Here is a 17175-nt window from a genome sequence, read left to right on the forward strand (position 1 = left end):
GCCAACATAAAAGTCTTGTTACTCCCAGCCTTTTCCTTCCCTCTCTGCGCTTTAGACTTCTGCGCAGGGTGGGCGACGGAGGGGTCGTGCTTCCCTCCTGGCCGGCTTTGCCAGAAGTGGTGCTGAGGCTCCCACCAGAATCCTCTGGTGCTTTTACCTCTTCCCCACTGGAGGTGGGGCTTTCCTCATCAGTGGAAGAGGAACTGCTTCGCAAGATTTTCGGAGGCTCCCTGTAACACAACTGCCCCTCTGTTTCCCGCCCCTGTTCCAATGGCAGTTCCCTGACAGTACACATCACCACTGAAGTACTGCAGGTTATTTAACAACTCTGCAATTTCAGTCATGGCGTATAAACATGTGCAGCTGCTACCTTATGGCTGGGACTGAAAACTGTCTCGGGAAGAGAAAGTTATTTTGTAGCTCTGCTAAATTTGCCTGGATACGCCAAGGTTCAAATCTTGGGTCTTCTGCAGGCAAGGCTGAGAAAATTTTAGCTTGCTTCTGCCATCTCCAAGCTCAGCATTCTCTCTACTTTCCCCCCTGTTGGTATATGCGAAACTGAAACTAGGAGTCAATCCTTATCAGCACTGTGTTCTGGAAACTAGAAGCAGGTGGCTTCTAGGTAAGAAACATGAGTTAATGTTCATGTGCAATGTTTTTTAGGCCTGGATAAGAGACTGAGAGAAAGAACTGAGCTTTGTTCCTTTCTTTCTCTGCTCTTCTTAAGCAGCGGACCATCCTAGCAGCATGCTAATGACTGATTTATGGGTTAATTATGTGCAGAACCATTAAGTTGTAAACTGGCAATAAACCTTACTGCCTGGGCTGTGGGCTTGTATTGCATCGGTGATTGTCTGCAAAGCATGTGGAAATGTGTACACCTTTGTGAGTTGGAAAATATACTCACTAATATCCAACACCCGCTTCACTGATCTGTCCTGCAAGTTTGCCCAGCATTAGCTTTGAGTATATAGCAAATACCTGCCAGCAGGAATGAGGTAATTTCCGCTCCAAGATGTACTGCGTTAAGGGTGATGGTTCAAGCTCATACTTGTCAAATGGAAGCTTATCGATTACCATAGGCTCACAATCCATGCAGGAGAACCTCACCACTGGATGGGCTGTGCGGGGAGGCTTAGAAGGAAGAAAGGGAATCAGAGCCAATTAGAGGAGAAGGAAAGCCACAAGTTTGCTAAACATTATCCCCAGAGGTACTTTATCTGCTATTCAAGAAGGTTAAATTATAACGTTTTTCATAAGCCTCAACAGTTGCAAAGAAAAATAGGGTAACACACTAGTTATCTAGCGCTATTTCTAAATGTTTGAAATGTCCACATGCCTTTTGTATTATTGTGATAATGATCCCCATAGCAGGAGACAGAGGTTGCGGGGGGGGGGAATGATGATTATTTGAATTTATACTGCCTTACATCTGGGGGTCTCAGGGCAGTTCACAGAATAAAATCAATATATAAAACCACAAAATACAAAAAACAACAACAACCCAATAGCCCCCCCCAAAAAAAAATTATTAAAAAGGGCATAGGATGTAAATTGGATCAACCTAAGGCCTGGTTAAAAAGGAACGTTTTTGCCTGGCTCCTAAAGATGTATAATGAAGGCGCCAGGCGAACTTCCCTGGGGAGAGCATTCCACAGATGGGGAGCCACTGTAGAGAAGGCCACATTCTCTTGTTGCCACCCTCCAGACCTCTTGAGGAGGCAGCACATGAAGGAGGGCCTCAGAAGATGATCTCAGGGTCCGGGTAGGTTCATATGGAAAGAGGTGGTCCTGAGGCGTTTAAGGCTTTATAGGTCGAAACCAGCACTTTCAATTGGGCCAGGAAACTAATTGGTAGCCAGTGCAGTCAGACCAGGATTGGTATAATATGCTCAAACTATCTTGCTCCAGTGAGCAACCTGCCTACTGAATTCTACACTAGCTGAAGTTTCCTAACTGTCTTCTGAGGCAGCTGTAGGTATGACGCATTGTAGTAATCTAACCTTGAGGTTACCGGAGCATAGACAACAGTAGTTAGGCTATTCCTGTCCAGACAGGGGCGTAGCTGGGCCACCAGCCGAAGCTGATGGAAGGCACTCCGGGCCACTGAGGCCACCTAAGCCTCAACAACTGCAGAGGATTCAGGAGTACCCCCAGGCTACGAACCTGCTCCTTCAGAGGAAGTGTAACCCCATCAAGAGCAGGTGACCTCCCAGCCATCTGGTCTAGGGAACCACCCACTAAGAGTGCCTCAGTCTTATCTGGATTGAGCTTCAGTTTGTTGGCTCTTATCCAGTCCATTACCAAGGCAGGACACTGGTCCAGCACTTCCACTGCCTCACCTGCAAATGTAAAGGAGAAATAGAGCGGAGTGTCATCAGCATACTGCTGACAATGTACTCCGAACCTCTGGATAACCCCACCCAGCGGTTTCATGTAGTACTGAAACCATCGCAAAGCGGTGCCACCCAACCCTAGTTCGGAGAGTCGCTCCAGGAGGATACCATGGTCGATGGTATTGAAATCTGCTAAGAGGTTGAGAACAATTAACAGGGACATGTTTCCCTTGTCTCTCACTCGACAGAGGACACCATACAGGACGACCAAAGCAGTTTCTGTCCCAAAACCTAACCCCCGACTGAAATGGATCCAGAAAATCAGTTTCTTCCAAAAGTGCCTGGATCTGGTCCGCGACCACTCACTCCAGAACCTTGCCCAGGAAAGGGAAATCAGCAACTGGCCGGTAGTTAGTTAGGTTTTCTGAATCCAGGGAAGGTTTCTTAAGGAATGGTTTTACCACTGCCTCCTTCAAACAAGCAGGGACCACCCCCTCTCATAAAGAGGCATCGTTCACCTCCCTGGTCCAACCAGCCAATCCCTCCCTGCTGGTTTTTATCAGCCAAGTGAGGCAAGGGTCTAGAGCGCAAGTAGTCGCCCTGACCAATCCAAGCACCTTATCCACATCCTTGAGCCTTACCAACTGAAACTCATGCAATACACCAGGACTAGACTGTACTCTGGACACCTCATGAGATTCATCTGTTATAACAACAGAGTCAAGGTCTTGGTGTATGCAAGCAATTTTATCCTCAAAATGCCATGCAAACAAGTCACAGAGAGCTACGATTGATTCTACCACCTCCTTTGGGCCAGTCTTTAAAAGGCCCCGTACAACCCAGAAATAATGAGCCCTTACCAGTGTTTGGTTGCATTCATTCAGATCCTTCCTCCTCTTGTGTTCAAGCCGTCTCCCAGCTTGTTTCCTTGCCCTATGCTCTGGAGTATAACAAGGGGCCAATTGGGCTCCACAAGGTGGGAGAGTGCACTCAGGGGCGCTCATGTCAATGGCCCAAGCCATTCGAGTGTTTTCCCAAGGTCGGCCAGGGCTTTGACAGGAGCACCAGTCATGTCAGCCAGAAAACCCAGCAGAGGGGTTTGGGATCCTACTGGATCAATCAGCCTCCAAGAGAGGACCTTCCTAATATAGTCATACCTCGGGTTGAATGTGCTTCAGGTTGAAAGTGTTCGGGATGCGCTCCGTGGCAACCCGGAAGTAACGGAGCGTGTGACGTCATTTTGAGCGCATGTGCGGAAGCGGCGAAACGTGACCTGTGCATGCGCAGTTGCGCTGTCGCCTCTTGCATTCCGTTCAGGATGCGAATGGGGCTCCGGAACGGATCCCGTTCGCATCCCAAGGTACCCCTGTAGATCCCCTGCATCTGCGGAGGGGAAAAGGTGCTGACACCCAAAATCTCAACTGGAAGTGATCTGACCATGACAAGGGACTGATGTCAATGTCTCCCGCCTTCAAATCACTTTCTTCCTGCCCCATTTAGAAAACAAGGTCCAGAGTGTGGCCTGCCATGTGCATTGGGTTGGTGACATGTTGGGACAGCCCCATGGTTGTCATGGCGGCCATGAAGTCCTGAGCCACCCCGGAGCCAGCTGCCTCGGCATGGATGTTGAAGTCTCCCTGAACCAGCAGTCTGGGAGTCCTCAACACTGCCTCCGAGACCAACTCTGTTAGCTCAGGCAGGGAGACTGCTGGGCAGCGAGGTGGGCAGTAAACCAGCAGAAGCTCTAATCTGTCCCGATTGCCCAATGCCAAGAACACACACTCTAGATCCCCACCCAAACTGGACAGAGAACCTGGAGATAGAAAATCTCTACAGACCACAGCAATTTTCCCTCCCCAACCTTCAATTCTGCTGCACTGAGTACCCAGGTGGGCACAGCTGGGTAATACCAACTCCACCCTGTTCACCCACCCAGGTTTCAGTGATACATGCCAGATAAGCCTCCTCACCCATAATCAGGTCATGGATGAGGGAGATTTTATTCTGAGCCGACCTGGCATTCAACAACAGCAGTTGCAGACCCAAGTGCTAGCTGAAATGACAACCAGTTCCCCAGGTTGGAGGAGGGGCTGGCACACGGCAGTCACTAACAGCTTGGGCCGCGTGCCCCTTACCCGGCCTGCCCCATCTCCCATGCCATACCTCCTCCTACCCAGAACCACTGAAATTGGGCCTATCCCTGCCTCTTTCCTGCTCCTCTCCTCCCAGGCACATCCCACAAAATGCCCTTACAACTCAGTTAAAAACAGTTAAAACACTAAAAAAAGAATATAAAAGGATATGAAAATAACAACAATAGTTCTTAAGAGCCTGTCAGGCCCTGCCCTAGGCCAGATGGAGTGAGACAGGAACAGGGCCCTCAGGCTCTCAGCAGGGCGGTCCTCGCTTAGAGCCAACCCAGTGATCCCTGAGATGCACTGTGATTTGAACTGCTCCCCAGTTACAACAAACTTTTCATCATATTACCTAAGCTCACTTTTGTATCACTAGGATCTGCACAGAAATTCTAAAGCTCTATTTCATACCAGTGTTGGTGAATTTTGATCAGGCCAAAAGGATTCTGGAATTGGCCAATGGCCAACAGGAACTCCCGTTTTAGGATTAGGCCTCACATAGATGAGTTTATGACAGCTGTGCCATGGCTGAGAAGCAAAAGAAGTGATGGGTCTTGTGACATCAACAACTCCATCTAAGTTCCAAAGAAGAAGAACAGAACATTAAGTAACATTGTACATTAGGACGCGGGTGGCGCTGTGGGTTAAACCACAGAGCCTAGGACTTGCCGATCAGAAGGTCGGCGGTTCGAATCCCCGCGACGGGGTAAGCTCTTGTTGCTCGGTCCCTGCTCCCGCCAACCTAGCAGTTCGAAAGCACGTCAAAGTGCAAGTAGATAAATAGGTACCACTCCGGCGGGAAAGTAAATGGTGTTTCCATGCACTGCTCTGGTTCACCAGAAGCGGCTTAGTCATGCTGGCCACATGACCCGGAAGCTTCCTCGGCCAATAAAGCGAGATGAACGCCGCAACCCCAGAGTCGTCCGCAACTGGACCTAATGGTCAGGGGTACCTTTACCTTTTACATTAGGTTCCCAGCGTTAGCTTTACAATTTCTACTTAGATATATTTTCTCTAAACTGCGCAAATGACCACCAAAGTTTTGACTAGTATTTTGGGACAGTGAAGATTAAAAAGTTTCACAATAAAAAAGTGTTCAGGAAAAAGATAGTTTAGTGGTTTTGTGTCTAAGAAAGAAAACACTTGAAGACATTGTTACAGGTTTTTCAGTGTCCACCAGGAGAATAATTTATGGAGTAATAAACGAACCAGTTTAATTGTTCAAATAAGTGAAGGGCAGTATCCAATCAATCTAATTGTCAGAGGCAAAGCTAGAATATAATATTATGCACATAATCTACACTGATTTAGCAATGCCATACAGTACTTTTTAAACCTTAAATACAGTTGTACAGTTGTTAACATAATAGTTTACTATGACCATAAACAATTTACTGTACCTTCCCCAATTTGTGGTGGGTCTGGTCCTGATTTCTCAAAGTTGATGACAACACCACTCTGAACTTTCTGAGCTAGAGATTCTAAACACTGATTCAACATTCTTTGCGTCCGAACACAATATGAGCGTCCTATAACATAAAGCAGAGAAATAAGAAGGTTCTGAAGGCAAGATTTGGCAACTTCAGGTAAAAAGCAGAATAGCAAGAACCAAAAGTACAGTGAACCGAAGAACTGCACTGATGTTAAACCTAATGTGTTGTGCACATAGAAATACTTTTAAAACACTCAGGAAAGACCCAATGGAGGCAAAATGGTGGGCGCCATGACACACCTGAACGCAGCTAGCACCAATTGCACTGGCTAGCTGGTCCCCAGGCCCGCTGCCGAAGAGGAGTCGGTAGGGTCCAGTGCATCAGCAGAGGGAGCCGCCAAGCCCCCCTCCCCCAGCAACCTTGGCCATGATGACAGAACCCACCTGGCCAACGGCCCAGCTTAACTCCTGGAGGCCTCCGGAGCCGACACAAAAAGAAAGAAAAAAAGGAGCCCCGACCTCCCCAGCTTACTGCTGCTGCCGACACCGAAGGAGAGGTAGAAGAGCACCGGGAGGGCCAGGGAGGCCGCGCGGACAAGCCCAGGCCTGACCCGAGCCTACCTCCCAGGTGGCTAGCGCGCCAAGAGCAGACTAGGGCCCAGAGGGAGGCCACGCAATGGAGGACACCCCAGGAGAAAAACCTGCATAGCACGCCCCCCCCCAGGCTGGGAAAACACCTCTGCCCCCCTTTTCTTTTTGTGGGGGGGGGGCACCGCCGCTAAAGCCATCTATTATTTTTGTATTTTTATTTTTAATCTTAATTCCCCTTACTTTATTTTAAAAATATTTCTTACTAATAGGTCCCCCCCCCCCATTTTTCTAATTGTTAAGAATTAAAATGACGGTGCCCAGAAGAGAGCCCTGAACCAGCACAGGCCACTTCCTGGGATTGCCACTCCACCCCTGACTTTCTGTTCTTTTTTATTTTATTTCTTTATTTTTCATTTTTCTTCCTTTTCTCATTTTTAAAAAAATTAAATAAGAAAAAAGAGAATAAATAAAAAATCTAATTCCCTTTTTTGTGTGTCTGTTTGTTTGTTTGCTGGGGGGTGTTCCTTCCTTCCTTCCTTCCTTCCTTCCTTCCTTCCTTCCTTCCTTCCTTCCTTCCTTCCTTCCTTCCTTCCTTCCTTCCTTCCACCCTTCCTTCCTTCCTTCCTTCCTTCCTTCCTTCCTTCCTTCCTCCCTCCCTCCCTCCCTCCCTCCCTCCCTCCCTCCCTCCCTCCCTCCCTCCCTCCCTCCCTCCCTCTTTTTTCTTTCCTCCTCTTTCTCTCTAAAGAGAACACACACACACACACTATATTTATTTTATTCTTTCCCTATTATACTACCAACTTCTGCTATTATACTACCAACTTTACAGTACGCTTGTGAAACATGGACCACTTATAAACGCCATTTCCAACTTCTCAAAAGATTCCATCAGTGGTGTCTCTGAATTTTTTTACGTATCTCTTGATAAGACAGGCAAACTAATGCCAGTGTGCTGGAAGAAGCAAAGTTCACCAGTGTCAAAACATTGATTCTTCAACATCAACTTTGTTGGACTGGTCATGTTGTTCCGATGCCCGATTATCTTCTTGGAAAGCAACTACTCTATTCCAAACTTAAGAATGGAAAGCATAATGCCGGTGGACAACAAAAGAGGTTTAAAGACGCTCTCAAGGCAAATCTTTAAAATGTAGTATAAACACTAGCAACTGGGAAACACTGATCTGTGATCACTCCAGTTGGAGAACAGCCTTTACCAAAGGCGTCATGGACTTTGAAGAAGCACAAATTCAGGACGAAAGCGAGAAACGAGCTAAGAGGAAGGCACGTTTGGCAAATCCTTACTATGGTCAACTCCTGCCCAGAAACCTATGTCCCCACTGTGGAAGGATGTGCAGATCCAGAATTGGCCTCCACAGTCACCTATGGACACACTGTTGTCATGGAAGACAATCTTACTTGGCTACGAGTGATTGCCAAAGAAGACCATCCACCTCCCATTAAGTCTTCCCTAGGGCACAAATGCCTGGTTTGACTAAAGCTGAGAATATTTAGCTTCACACAGGGGCTGATGAATTTGGTTCTACCCCTTTGTGAGGTTAAGAACAGCCACTGAGCAGACTAAGATCATGCAGTGGTTTTGCTCTAATTGTGTCTCGGAGCAAAACTGTGTCCCAGACTCAATGTTCTCTGAACACCAGTGCAAGGGCTGCTGCACAAGCATAAGGGTGAGAATAACAGTTGCTGTGCAACCAGATGTGCAACAGGAAGTATCAGCCCTACAGCAATCTGTTGTGTAACCAGCCACAAGAACTGCACTGGTTTCCTGGGCCTTCTCTTGTGCAAGTGATTCCACTAGTGCATTTAGTATACCACTAAGCGACTTTTAACTTGGGCACTACATTGAAGTAATAGGGAGGAATTCAAAGTTAATAAAGAAATGAAGCTTTATGTGATTAGGACCTGAATTTCAAACTTACATGATTTTTAACTTAGAAAAAGCATGCACACACAGTATTCAGTGCCTTGGTAAGAATAGAACAGGATAGCTATTTTTTTGCCACCCTGAGGAGCAGACAGACTTTGCAAAACAGAAATACCATTATTTGAAGCACACCAAGGAACTCTGGGCCCACCTCCATTATTCCATCTGGCAGTTTCCCCCACCTCACTTTCCAGCTTTTACTCTGAAGGTGCTCTACCAGATTTCCAAGCTAGTCAGTAATGATAAATGAAAGAGGGAATTGTATACCCCCCTGTATGCAGGCATACACACACACAACATATAGACATGAATGAGAATTTGAGCCATATAATACATGTGAATGCACCAACACCATTATTTCAAAGTAGATGGATTTGCAAACCAAGAATAGGGAGAAAAAAGCAGCAACTACCTCCTGTGACTTCACACATCTGTGTAATAGCAGACTCATATGTAGGGACACTTCCTAGCTGTTCCTGTTCCACTGAAGACGCTCCAGGCAAGCGCAGCACAAGGGCAAACAGCCTCTGATCCCAGCGAAATGGTTCTTTGGTTAACTCACTTCCAGGCAGGGGAGAAGTCAAAGGAAGATGAAGCTAAAAAGACAGACATCCATCTAAGGGCTTTGCTAGAAGAAGAAGCCCATTTGATTCTAACTGAAAAGGAACATGTAGCTAGTTCCATTTTCTGCTAAAATCTCAAGGAAGATCAATGACATTCAGCCCTCTGTGTGTTTTTAAACAGTGAAAAATAAGAATACAGCCCAGATGGAGATTTATTTTCTTCATCTAATTTTGTCTATATTCCAGCTGTTCATAGGAATGATTTCTAGTCAGCTATGAAGTTCACAGTTATCTCTGGGCTGTGATTAAGCATGGTAGAGCACTTGCTTAGCATGAATAAGGTCCCAAGTTCAGTCCCCAGCATTTCCAGGTAAGGCTGGTAAAGGCCCTGTTTGAAACCCTGAAGAGCTGCAGCTAGTCATGGCAGAGAATCCTGAACTAGATGGACCAACAAATTTGAATCTGTATGTAAGACAGGTTTCCTTCCTTCTCTCAGTCTAATCTCTCTCTTAGCAACACAGCAAGAGCAGGAAAGAAATATAACCAATAATTCTGCACAAAATTGTTATGAAACACCTTTAACACCATAGGAATATCAGGACAGGAGTACTTTTTTAAACTCCCAAGAGGAGAACACATTCCATGCAGCCATATTACAGTTTAAAGCTTAGGAGCATCTCTTACCTCCTCCTGCACACCTGTAGTATTTGTCAATTTGCTTCCATCTGTGATTGTAATTAAAACTGATGGTTCTAAATAGAAAGGGTTCCTTCCCTACAAAGGAGGAAATGTTAACATTTTAAACACTGAATCATTAGAGCGTCACAACACTCACCATGTAAACACATTATTTTTTTAAAAGCCGCAAGGTCTGCTCTAACGCTTGGTAGAAAATATATCACTTCACCATGTAAGGAACTAAAAATGCATTTTTTTTCAGGCTCTGGTAGCTGCAGAAGCAGGTAACAATGAGTTACTCAAAACGGTGAGAATTAAATATAAATTATTAATAGATAGTAAAAATAGAGGCGGATTGTCGTTACCCAATTTAAATTTATATTATGATGCAGCTTGCTTCATGTGGTTAAGAGAATGGCTAACACTAAACAATGGAGATTTATTGGACCTGGAGGGGTTCGATAATCGTTTTGGCTGGCACGCCTACCTAGGGTATGAAAAAGTGAAGGTGCATAAGGGCTTTCTTTTCATTGAAGTGATAATAATTAAAAAGAAAAATATGGAAACAACCTGGGCTACATATAGGGATTTGCTAGAGAAAAGGGATAATAAATTAAAATTAAAGGATTATGAAGAAATAAAGCACTACCTAACAGAGTGGATTCAATACCACCAGTTATTTGGGAAATTCAACGAAGACAAAAACAAAAGATTTATGACAGAAGTCTCACTATTAGAGAAAAATATATTACAAAGTAAAGTAAACGTAATTTCAAAAATGTATGGATTATAATTAGAATGGGAAGTTAAGGACGAACAAATCAAGGAAGTAATGATTAAATGAGCTATGCATCTGGGTAAAAACATTCAAATAACACAGTGGGAAAAACTATGGAGGGAAAATTGGAAATTCACAGCATGCAAAGCAATAAAAGAAAATATGATAAAGATGCTCTTTAGGTGGTACTTAACACCTACCAAAATTCATAAAATGTATGAAACTAAATTAACTTTATGTTGGAGGTGTTGGGATTTTGAATACGTGCAGCTTCACACAGAGTCAATTAGGAGTTGGCCGACAGCCAAGGCAATGTGAAGGAGTAAAATCTGCCTGGTGATACAAGGCCTGGAGACAGCTCCATCATTGGCCAAGTTCTCATGGGAATAATGATTTATGGCCTACTGACTGGAATGTGCTAGTCAGAGAGTAGGAGTTGGAGGTTTGAGAGTTGTGAGCCACAAGAGAGAGCAAGTTAAAGATCCGTGTTCTGTTCTGTTCTGTTCTTGTATATAATAAACACCAATAAGTACAAGTTACTGGTTCCTGCTTCGTCCACCCTGCCTGCAGCCGATTGCTTTCGTGAACTCTGCGTATACTCTGCCAAGGTCTGGTTAAGGTCCTGCAACAAGTCAGAAAGTTGCGAAAAACACAATAGGAGGTGCAATCGAGTGGGGGGCACGCTTATACACATGTGGTGGCAATGTGAAAAAATTAAGGGCTTCTGGGATTTGGTTTTTGAAGAGATGGGGGGAATTATTATTTTTTATTTTTTGGGGGGTGGGGGAGCCTTTTTGTTGGGAATAATTGATATGGATATAGCCAGAGAGGATAAGAAATTATTCTTGTATGGGGTGGCTAGAACCCGGATTGCGAAAAACTGGAAAAAAGAAATAATTCCAACAAAACAAGAATGGAAGATAAATTACAGTGGTACCTCAGGTTACATATGCTTCAGGTTACAGACTCCGCTAACCCAGAAATAGTACTTCAGGTTAAGAACTTTGCTTCAGGATGAGAACAGAAATCGTGCCACAGCAAAGCGGTGGCCGCAGGAGGCCCCATTAGCTAAAGTGGTGCTTCAGGTTAAGAACAGTTTCAGGTTAAGAACAGACCTCCAGAACGAATTAAGTTCTTAACCTGAGGTACCACTTTATTTAGTTATGTTGAATTGGCAAGATTTACAGATGCAATCAGAGGTTATAGCAATCAAAAAGATTGGAAGAAATACAGAGATTACCAGAAAAAGCAATGCCTGCAAATTACTACTTGGACTTGTTTTAATTACCGTATTTTTCGCCCTATAGGACGCACTTTTTCCCCTCAAAAAATGAAGGGGAAATGTGTGTGCGTCCTATGGGGCGAATGCAGGCTTTCACTGAAGCCTGGAGAGCGAGAGGGGTCGGTGCGCACAGACCCCTCTTGCTCTCCAGGCTTCGCGGACCTCTCCGCAAGCGGGGGGAGCACTCCCGCTGCTTGCGGAGAGGTGCCTGCATGCGGAAGCCTGGGCGCGCTGAGCTCAGCGCGTCCAAGCTTCGCGCACCTCTCCCCAAGCGGGGGGAGCGCTCCCGCCGCTTGCGGAGAGGTGCCTGCATGCGGAAGCCTGGGCGCACTGAGCTCAGCACGTCCAGGCTTCGCGGACCTCTCTGCAAGCGGCGGGAGCCAGCCCTGGGCTCCCACGGCTTGCAGAGAGCTGCCTGTTTGGGGGCTGGGGTCAGGGGAAGCTCCGGCGGGCCTCCCCCGCCCCAGCCCCGCGCCTGGGGGGGAAATAATTTTTTTCCCTTTATTTCCCCCCAAAAAAACTAGGTGCGCCTTATGGGACGGTGCGTCCTATAGGGCGAAAAATACGGTAACTTTTGCAAATGGATTTATGGTTAGAATAAAATATTTAAATAGAAATATAAAGAGAGTTCATAAGAAGATAAAAGAAAGCAGATTATTATGGTTGATAACTGTCAGGGAAAGGGAGGCAGCCAGAGAAGGGGGGGGCATGGAAGCACTTACCGAGAGCCTAAACAGCCCTTTTCCAGCCAGTCCTCTGAATCAGAGACTGAATTAGGGAGTGGCCAGTCTGTTCCAGGAACTAGCTATTTTCAGAAGAGGGGAAGTAAGAGGCGTTCCCTGCCTCGCTGGGCATGCTGGTCTATAAAGAAACGTCACGAAAATTCAGAAGCGTCAACTGACTAAGCAACACGGACGCGTTGTTTGGAGCTCCGGAGTTGGCTTATAATTTGCAGCGTCAACTGACTAAGCGACATGGACGCGTTCAAGGCAAGCAGAGGTTGGTTTGACCGGTTCAAGACAAGATCTGGAATCCACAGAGTGGTAAGGCATGGAGAGGCTGCCAGTTCTGATGTTCCTGCGGCTGGCTGAAGACTTTGCAGTGGAGTTCCTGGAGGTTGTGAAGACGGAGGGCTACGTTCCACAGCAGGTCTTCAACTGTGACGAGACCGGGCTGTTTTGGAAGAGGATGCCCAAAAGGACTTTCATCACTCAGGAGGAGGCCAAGTTGCCTGGCCACAAGCCCATGAAGGACCGTCTGACCCTGCTCTTCTGTGCCAACGCAAGCGGCGACCTGAAGATCAAGCCCCTGCTGGTGTACCACTCGGAGAACCCACGGGGCTTCAAGAGACACAAGATCGACAAGGAGCAGCTGAGTGTCATGTGGCGATCCAACAGCAAGGCTTGGGTCACACGTGTGCTGTTTGTGGACTGGGTCAATCTTGCTTTTGGCCCTGCTGTCAAACAGTACCTGCTGGACAACGACCTGCCGCTGAAGGCTTTGCTTCTGATGGACAATGCTCCTGCTCATCCTAAAGGACTTGAGGAGGACTTGTTGGAGGAGTTCAGCTTCATCAGCATCATGTTCCTGCCGCCTAACACCACGCCACTGCTCCAGCCGATGGATCAGCAGGTCATCGCCAATTTCAAAAAAACTCTACACCAAGGAGCTTTTCAGGCGATGCTTCGAGGTGACTGATTGTACCAACATCACCCTGCGGGAATTCTGGAAGGACCACTTCGACATCATCACCTGCTTGAAGATGATCACCACGGCCTGGAACGGCATCAGCCAGAGAAATTTGAATTGCGCTTGGCGCAGCCTGTGGCCGGACTGTGTGGCACCAAGTGACTCTGATGCACCAGAGTCAAGAGTGGTGCAGGACACTGTTTCCTTGGGGAGGACCATGGGCCTAGAGATCACAGAGGAGGATGTCAGCGAGCTGGTGGAGGAGCACGACCACGAGCTGACCACACAGGAGCTGGTCGAACTGCAGGCAGAGGCTGAGCAGGAGCAGGCCTCGCTGGAAGAGGAGGAAGCAACTGAGGAAGGGCTGTCCTCCAAAGAACTGAGGGACATTTGTCTGAAGTGGAAAGATCTGCAGGCTTTTGCACAGCGGCACCACCCTGACAAGGATCTGACACATGACCTTGCGAACACTTTTGATACGACGGTCATGTCGCCTTTCAGGGAGGTGCTGAAAAGGTGGATGAAGCAGCAGACCATGGACAGGTCCTTCAGCAAGAAGCCAAGAGTGGAAGAGGAACCTTCTTTGAGTTGTCCCCCAGAGTCTTAGAAAATGTACTGTACACTTTGTTGATTTTTAAACGTTTTTCTGTCATGTTTAGAAACTTAATTTATTGCTCCTTCAATTTTTGAAATGCTCTTTACAGTATGTGTGACTTTAAAGAGCAGTTAATAAACTCTTTTTGTACCAAATTTGGCTTTGTTTGGACTTTTTTTACCATAGGAATGCATTAATTGATTTTCAATGCATTCCTATGGGATTCCGTGCTTCGCAAGACGAAAAATTCGCTAGACGAAAAAACTCACGGGATGAATTAATTTCGTCTTGCGAGGCACCACTGTACTTTGCATTCCAGGGAAACTGATAACGTCTGCCGTCGCCTGCCAAGTTCCGCTGCTAAGCGACAAGACATGAGTACTTTTTGAGCTGATTTATGAGCTAGCAAGGAGTGAGACAAAAGCAACCCGAAGCAAAAGCAAGGCTGGGACTTAGAGGCTGGGAACTACTGTTGGAATTGCAGCGTTTGTTTGTTATCTCACTGACTGAGAAAGGGACTTTCCAAGCAGCTAGGCTGCAAAGAGCTGTTGGAATTGCAGCGAAGGCTTGTTGTTTACAGACTCTTGGAAGGGACTTTCCAAGCTGGGCTAACTGCCAGATGCAAGCAGATTGTAAACAGCCCAACAGCCTTTGGAGTTATCAGCTCGCTGCTGAAAGCTGAGGCTTGAAATTGAGATGGCTTTGTTCTCTCAGAAGCTCCGGAAAGCTTGTGCAGCTGGAGTGAGAAGCAAGGGCCGAAAGTTGGCTGCACCAGAAAGGGAAAGCCAAGATGGCGTTGGCCAGATTCTTGAGAGCTTATCGAAAGCTGGGAGGAGCTTTGGGCCCCGAAAGGGGAGTGAAGGAACTGGTGCTGTTCCTGTTTTTGCTGCAATGGATGTCGCTGACAGGGGAAGTGAGGCTCGGAGTTATAGCACCCCCACTGCTATTGCAAAGCAAGAGCAAGCTGAAGCTCTGAACGTTGTTTGTTGTTACAATTGTGGCCAGCCTGGGCATGTTCAGAGGAACTGTAAGAAGCCACGTCAGCAAAAGGGAGCTAGAGGGAGTTCTGCAAAGCCTGAGGCTTCAAGCAAAAGTTGTACCAAGTCCCAGGTGAAACCAGCTAAGGCTTTGTTGTTGACAAAAGCCGCATTTTCGGTAGAAAATACATTTGTTTTGGACACGGGAGCGACGCAGCACATGGAATCACGCCGGGAACTGTTTTCTACGTTTGAGAAGCAAAGCTTCACTGTAAAACAGGCCAATGGCCAGGAGTTGGAAGTGACAGGGATCGGAACTGTTTACCTGAAAAGCCTGAACTTGACTATACGCAATGTGTATTTTGTTCCTGATTTAAAGTTTAATCTGCTGAGTGTTTCGCAGATCACAAAGAAAGAACTGGTGTTGTCCTATGATAAAGAAAGCTGCAAAATCTTCAAAGATGGAGAGCTGTATCTTTCTGCCAGAGAGAAAGATGGACTGTATCTGTTGACATTTGAGGAATCTGATTACAATATGTCTACTGCATGTGATTCTAACATGATTTCTCTTGCAGGTGTAACGAAAAACGTCGAGGATCAAAAGACAAAGAAGGTTAACAGAGTTTTTCAGCGAGTGTACGCTGATGTGATTGGTCCTCTAGACCATCTAGAGGCAATGCTAAATATTATCTTGTATGTGTTGATCATATGTCTCATTATGTATGGATTTACATTTTGCAAAGTCCCAAAGAAGCCTTAACAAGGTTTAAGGAGTTTTGTGATAAGGTTAAGAATGTTCATGATGCTATTGTTGATTGTCTTTTCACAGATGAAAAGTCAGTTTTTCTTTTACAGGATTTTCAGGATTTCCTGGAGAAACAAGGGATAAAGCACAAGGTTGCTGTTTCTCAAGCTGCATGGAACAAAAGTATTTGTGTAAAAGTGAACAAGCAATTGCAGAATGGCATGAAGGCACAATTGCTGAGTTCACATTTGCCACATGAGTTTTGGGCTGAATCTTTATATTGTTTTTGTTATACTTGGTTGAGAAAGGTTTCAAAAGGTATGGAATGTTCTCCTTTTGAGAAGCTGTTCCATAGAAAACCTTCTCTAGCACATTTTAAGGTTTTTGGATCTCATGTGCAGACAGAAGCTCCAGGTGGAGTTAAAAATGCAAAAGGCATTTTTGTGGGTTATGAAAAAGGTCTCTACAGAGTAATTTTGTCTGAATCTGGTCAGGTGGTTCTCACAAAATTCCTAGAGTGCTCCTGGACAGGAGAGAGTAGTTTTTCACACATTTCCCACTGAGGACAATTCAGATGATGATTCTGATTTTTCTGATTATAATGGCACTGAAAGTGACACAGAAAGCTCAGAGAGCTCTGTTGACACAGTCATTGAGAGAGGTTCACACACAATGGCTAGACCTTCACAGGTTAAGGATGAACCACTGTTTACTATTGGAACTGGTTCTCCAAAGAGTCCAGAGGATGAGCCAGTCAGCAAAGAGGATCAGCACCTCATACGCAGATCTGAGAGGGTTACAAAGGGTGTACCACCCAAGAGGTATTCTCAAGAGTTTGCTAACTCAGCTGTTGCATGTGTTACTATTGTTGGCAACTCTAGACAAGTTAAAGCTGTGTCTAAGTCAGAGACAAAGGCACAACTGGGAGTTGCTAAGCGTAACACTACATTCCCTAGCCAAGGTAATGCAGATGCCCCTTACATAATGAAGCAAGAGAACAATTTTTAGCACCTATAATGACAAGGTCCCCTGGCCAGAACCCCTCTGACATGATTTTATTTCTCCTCAGAGACATAGATAAGTATGTGACCTGGCGTGTAGCACTCTTTGCAATTGCCACCAGGAAAATTAGAGCAAATTATATACCCAAGGTAGCCACCAACTGTAAAGGAGATGAATTTATTTGACACTATCTACATCAAGCTATATTCTAACTTTATCACCAAATTCCGTATATAATTGCACACTGTATTAATTAACATTATTTTAAATATATTAGTGGCTATTTGATAATTTTAGCTTATAAATTTTAATGTTTAATGTTTTAATTTGTATATTAAGGTACTTTTATAGCTCTGTTTAGAGTAGGTAATGTCTTGATAATAAAAATGTTTTTAAGTTTTTTGTATCAATTCAGTATATTTTCTTTTAA

The 17175-nt window shown here is 45.6% G+C and overlaps 1 protein-coding gene across 5 annotated transcripts in view; it reads right to left on the bottom strand.

Moving 5' to 3' along the window:
• LOC309361311 (integrator complex subunit 6-like) overlaps positions 1-17175 on the bottom strand; it is a 112111-nt gene that overhangs the window by 64701 nt on the left and 30235 nt on the right. For 4 of the 5 annotated variants that reach the window (XR_014164414.1, XM_081896200.1, XM_081896201.1 and 1 more), the window contains 5 exons: positions 9684-9773; positions 8849-9032; positions 5872-6000; positions 4883-5046; positions 982-1134 (listed from right to left, as the gene is read on the bottom strand). Coding sequence is in view for 3 of the 5 variants with exons in the window: in XM_081896200.1 (XP_081752326.1) it covers positions 982-1134; positions 4883-5046; positions 5872-6000; positions 8849-9032; positions 9684-9773 (720 nt within the window). In the remaining 2 variants the exon portion in view is untranslated. Of the gene's footprint in view, positions 1-981; positions 1135-4882; positions 5047-5871; positions 6001-8848; positions 9033-9683; positions 9774-17175 lie in introns of those variants that run through there. The other variant, XR_014164415.1, reaches the window with a different exon arrangement.

Source organism: Podarcis melisellensis (assembly GCF_964234715.1).
Source record: "Podarcis melisellensis genome assembly, chromosome: W".
Lineage (NCBI taxonomy): Eukaryota > Metazoa > Chordata > Lepidosauria > Squamata > Lacertidae > Podarcis > Podarcis melisellensis.